Source organism: Lepisma saccharinum, chromosome 8 (genome assembly GCF_977018435.1).
Source record: "Lepisma saccharinum chromosome 8, izLepSacc3.1, whole genome shotgun sequence".
NCBI classification, from domain to species: Eukaryota; Metazoa; Arthropoda; class Insecta; order Zygentoma; family Lepismatidae; genus Lepisma; species Lepisma saccharinum.
The window spans coordinates 56,718,144-56,722,876 of record NC_139236.1 but is presented as its reverse complement, the minus strand read 5'-3'; the positions used below and the strand labels follow the sequence as shown (position 1 = coordinate 56,722,876).

At 39.4% G+C, this 4,733-nt stretch overlaps 1 protein-coding gene across 1 annotated transcript; it reads left to right on the top strand.

Annotated features, from left to right (window-relative positions):
- The first annotated feature begins 605 nt into the window (after positions 1 to 605).
- LOC145991795 (protein GVQW3-like) lies at positions 606 to 1,055 on the top strand. Its single transcript, XM_083127845.1, has one exon. The coding sequence runs from the start codon at positions 606 to 608 to the stop codon at positions 1,053 to 1,055; it is 450 nt and encodes a 149-aa protein (XP_082983971.1).
- Positions 1,056 to 4,733: the final 3,678 nt, after the last annotated feature.

Genomic DNA, 4,733 nt, shown 5'->3' with positions numbered 1-4,733 from the left:
CTCTGCCGTTATACGAGGCTTTACTTTTTTTTAAGAAATTCTAAAAAAGTTGTTCTTTAAAATCTCAAAAACACCATTTCTATTTTTCTTTTAAAAAAGTATATGTTTTGAAGACATCAATTGACTATTTGTGTGCAAAATTTCATAATGGGGCGGCAATGGGTTCCTATGGATTTTTTTTTGGTATTGTAATGTGTGCAAAATTTGCTGAATTTGTCGACTTCAATTTTAAAACCACAACTATATACTGAGTTGTTGATATTGAAGTCTTTATATTAGTATATTTTATAATTTTTGGACTACAGAAAACAGTTGCTCCTCCCCCACTTTTCGCCACTTTTGCCCCCGCACTAAATCTTTGCCTCCCCAGTTTTGGTACTTTGCCCCCACCCCCCTTTGGTTTTGGAACCCAATCACCGCCACTGCAGGCAAGTAAATTGAAAAATGTACGAGGGGGTGCTGATAAGTCAGCTTTGCCCCCTTCCCAATTTCCTATTTTAAGAATTATTTTTTTGTTTGAAAGCTACATGTCTCTATATGTTCGTTACCAAAAATCAAATCAGTGGTACTAATGGAACTATTTCTGTTTCAGATGATTAGTTGAGATGGCGGGGCAGTCAGTCAAGTTCAGTGATGTTGAAAGCAGAGCAGTGATAAAGTTCCTCTTTATCCAGGGAAAGTCTGCAAAAACCATATATGATGAGATGCTACAAACAATGGGGGACCAAGCCCCGTGCTATGTTACTGTTAAGAACTGGATTGTCAAATTTAGGACAGAACATTTTGTCACTGAAGATGAACCCCGCCGTGGGATACCCTCCATAGTGATTGTGCCCGAAACAATTGAACAGGTGTATGAAATGATTCTCGCAGATCGGCGAATTTCTGTTAAAAAGATAGCAGAGGACCTAGACGTATGCCGTGAACGAGTTGGAGTCATTATTCGTCATCATCTTCATGACAAAACTGTCGGCCAAGTGGGTGCCGAAATGTTTGCATGCCGACAAAAAGCATGCAAGGGTGCTTGTTTCCAGAGACGTTTTGAGCCGTTTTGAGCAGGACGGCAATAATTTTGTGAAACGTTTGGTCACGGAGGATGAAACATGGATCTATTTGTATGATCCAGAGACAAAAGACCAATCAAAAGAATGGCGTCACAGTGGTTCACCGAGACCAAAAAAGTTTCGTATTCAAAAATCAAGTGCAAAGGTTCTTGCCAGCGTTTGGGATAGGGATGGGGTAATCTTTGTTGATTGTCTACAACAAGGTCACACCATTACCGGGGCTTGCTATGCTTCATTACTGGGCAGGTTTCGCTTAGAGCTGAAGACAAAACGCCGTGGAAACGTGTCTCGAAAAGTTGTCTACCTTCACGACAACGCATCCCCTCACAAGAGTAATATTGCAATGCAAAAATTGGCTACGTTAGGATTTGAAACCTTGGATCACCCACCCTATTCACCTGACTTGGCCCCATCGGACTACCACCTATTCCAAAATTTAAGGAAACACTTGAAGGGACAAAAATTCAGCAACATTTCTGACGCAATTGTAGCTGTAAATGAATGGTTTGACACCCAACCTAAAGGCTGTGGCACGATAGTCCTTACAAGGCCAATATTTTCTGGGCTTATTCTACATCCTAAGGAAGTGTAGGCACCAGCGTCTATATATATCCTGAGGCTGAGCAGGGATTACAGTCTGGAACTTGCGTTTCAAGTTGTTTTACATATTCATCGGCGCAATCTTAGCACTGAAGAGTAATGAATACAATATTAAGGGGTTCGGTACGAGGAAACTTTCTCCAATTCCGAGACTTTCCTTTTAATTACAAGAAATAAAACCTTCCTTCTGTGAAGGGGGAAAGACTCGTTCTGTTGAAAATGGAAAAGATCTGGATGGAAAGAAGATTGGCAATCAAACTTATATTTGGCCTCTGGTTTACTTTTAAGTTACACAAAGATTCATATTTCCATTTCCTTCAGACCTGTGCGTCTCTTTAAAGAATTATGACATGCATAAAGGCATTGCAGCAAAGGAAAAACAAATATGCAGAACGTCATAACAGACGGAATCCTAGAACCGTCTCTCAATCTAAGTATAGATTCTATTAAACCAAGCACGATAAAACTTGGGTGACCTCTTTATTTCTTTGTCTACTATTTTTTAGCGTTCACTAATTTAAGGAATAACACAGCATAGGGCAACCAAAAGCAGCCATAACCCTTACAGTTTTAAGAAATACAACTATATTGACGCACTTGGAAGCTTGTAGTTATATATAAAGATTTAAGTCGTACTTTATAGGATTCCTATTCATAGAGAACGTAAGAACTGATTCTCAATAAGAGGTTTATTTTCGCAACATGCTTGAAAGGATTTAGAATACAAAGATACTGAGAAAACAAGAAACACCATCAATAACAACTTAAAACGAAATAACATAAAATATAACATTAATATATCAAATCAAAGAATCATGAAATATATAACAACATAAACACTCTTGACATAGAAGGAAGAACGACTTTTCGATCTCATTATCTCCCAAAGAACTTTCCGCTTCTATAACCCAACAAGGTTTCCGAATTATTTTAATTTTAGACAAATTTATTACAATCAAATATGGCAAAAGGAACTAGCCTGAATAGAGCAAAGAATGCTTGCTGATCAATAGATACTGAACTATCCACTACTATTTTTGCAATACTCAAAAATACAAAAAAAAATTGTGCAATTCAATTTAGACTAGGTTCCTTTCCGATGTTTGTACCGGTACAAAACACCCCAAAAATATTTTTGGAAATTTTAGTTTATCAAGAAGAATCAGCAATTCAGACGAAGAAAATAGGCAAGAAAATGCAGGGGAAAAACAGTTTTCTTACTCCATTTGAAATGTATTGGTCGATTTCGCTTAAATGCAACGACAGACCAGTCCATGAAGGTATTTTAGCTGCTCCAATAATTTCAGCTAAAAGGTTCTAATTTTACGGCAGTTATCTTGGTCACAACATTACTGACTTCACTCACACTTCCTATACAACTAATTATATATAGTTTTTGAAAGGATTTTCTGCTGGTAGCGTAAGTGATATTTGAAAATTCCTATGAATTTTCTTTCATAAGCTTCAAAAATATAGCCTTCACGGAGTTTCGATTTTGTCAAATATATATGCGTGTTTCTAGCAGTAGTGTGGAAAAAAACTAAAAAAGGAGTGTCAATAAACATGTATATCCAAATAGTATTTACTTTCATGTAATGCTTGGAAGATCGTTTTCCCTTTAAGGAGCCTGCAACACAATTCTTTTGGAAACTCGCCTTTCTTCGTGTGCAGAATCGACAAAGATAGAATTTAGCCATAGCCTTTCGTTGTGGACGTGTCTCAGTACGAAAGAAATTCTAAGCGACAGCAACCCAGAAACAGCGCACAAGCCCATGGATCCAAAAATGGTCGACAATTTTCTAAATCCTCCGATTTGACGAGTTCCTTCTCGGCTGAAATCTCTCGACAGTCAAGACAGGTCCGGAAGCAATTGAATTTTTCATAGCACTTCGCGGACCAACAAAAGCACCATTGTAAAGTCACTTCCGTGTGACGTGAAGTTCATGTTACTTTGTTGCGCAACTGAAATTGGAGCCCATCTAACACTAGATAACAATGAAAGGAAGGGGGAAGGCGCAGTCTGGACAGTGAGTGTGATATACTACTTTGTATTCGTATTTTGGTTATTTAATGTCGCTTTTCTGCAAGGTTTGGTCAATCGCGACGTTGAAGATGTGTGATGATTACATGAAATTAATAACGGTACACTCACGATAAATACTCATCCCAAGGTGGTGAGATAAAGCTCGTGTAAGTGTGATGGGAATTTCACACCTAATACATGTAATTTCATTCCAATGACATTAGTTATTGAAGGGAATTACAAGTAAGAACGCCACAAGATCAGAATTTAAATCAAGCTGGACAGGACAGCATGTTCTTTTCTGGGGGGGGGGGGGTGAAAATGCAATCCTCACCCTCTCCCCACTACCTCCTCTGAAAGAACTCCTGTGGACGTCCGTCGCCAACCATTAGAATTTGAGATCAAATAGCTTGTGTAACGGGAAATATGTGTCACTTCATCCCCAATTACGTACAAGAATGCCAGATAACTAGGTAAAATTTCATCTCTACGAAGGGCACATTTATCCCCACCATGACAATATACCCGTGTAATGGTCGCTTTTGGAACACAAATAATACTCTTAAGCCGGCCCCCGTGGCGGAGTGGTTAGCACATCGTGCTACGACGCCAGGGTTTCCGGATTCGAATCCCGGGCTAGGCATGGATGTTTGTTACTGTCCATTCGTCAATTTCATCATGTCATCACTCATCCCCATCTTCGCAAATTAGCCAAAAGTGCACAAAAAGCGAAGTAAATAAAGAAAATCACTACAAATAATACCCTTAAAGACAAGGCTATCCCCCACACAGTGTAACATGCCATGAAAGTATAGGGGGGGAGGGGGGAGGTAGGACTACACACATTCACGATGTCGGCTATTTGTGGAGGTGATATGATCAGCACCACGCTCCGCCTTTACTAACTCAGTGTTGCCCCCGTGTACTCATTTATTAGCGGCTATGTGAACCCCAGAGCCGCTCTATGAAGGTACATTGCTGGAAAGACTCTCCACCTAAAATCAGCCGGCCAGGGAATCGAACCCAGGACTCCAGAATGGAAATTT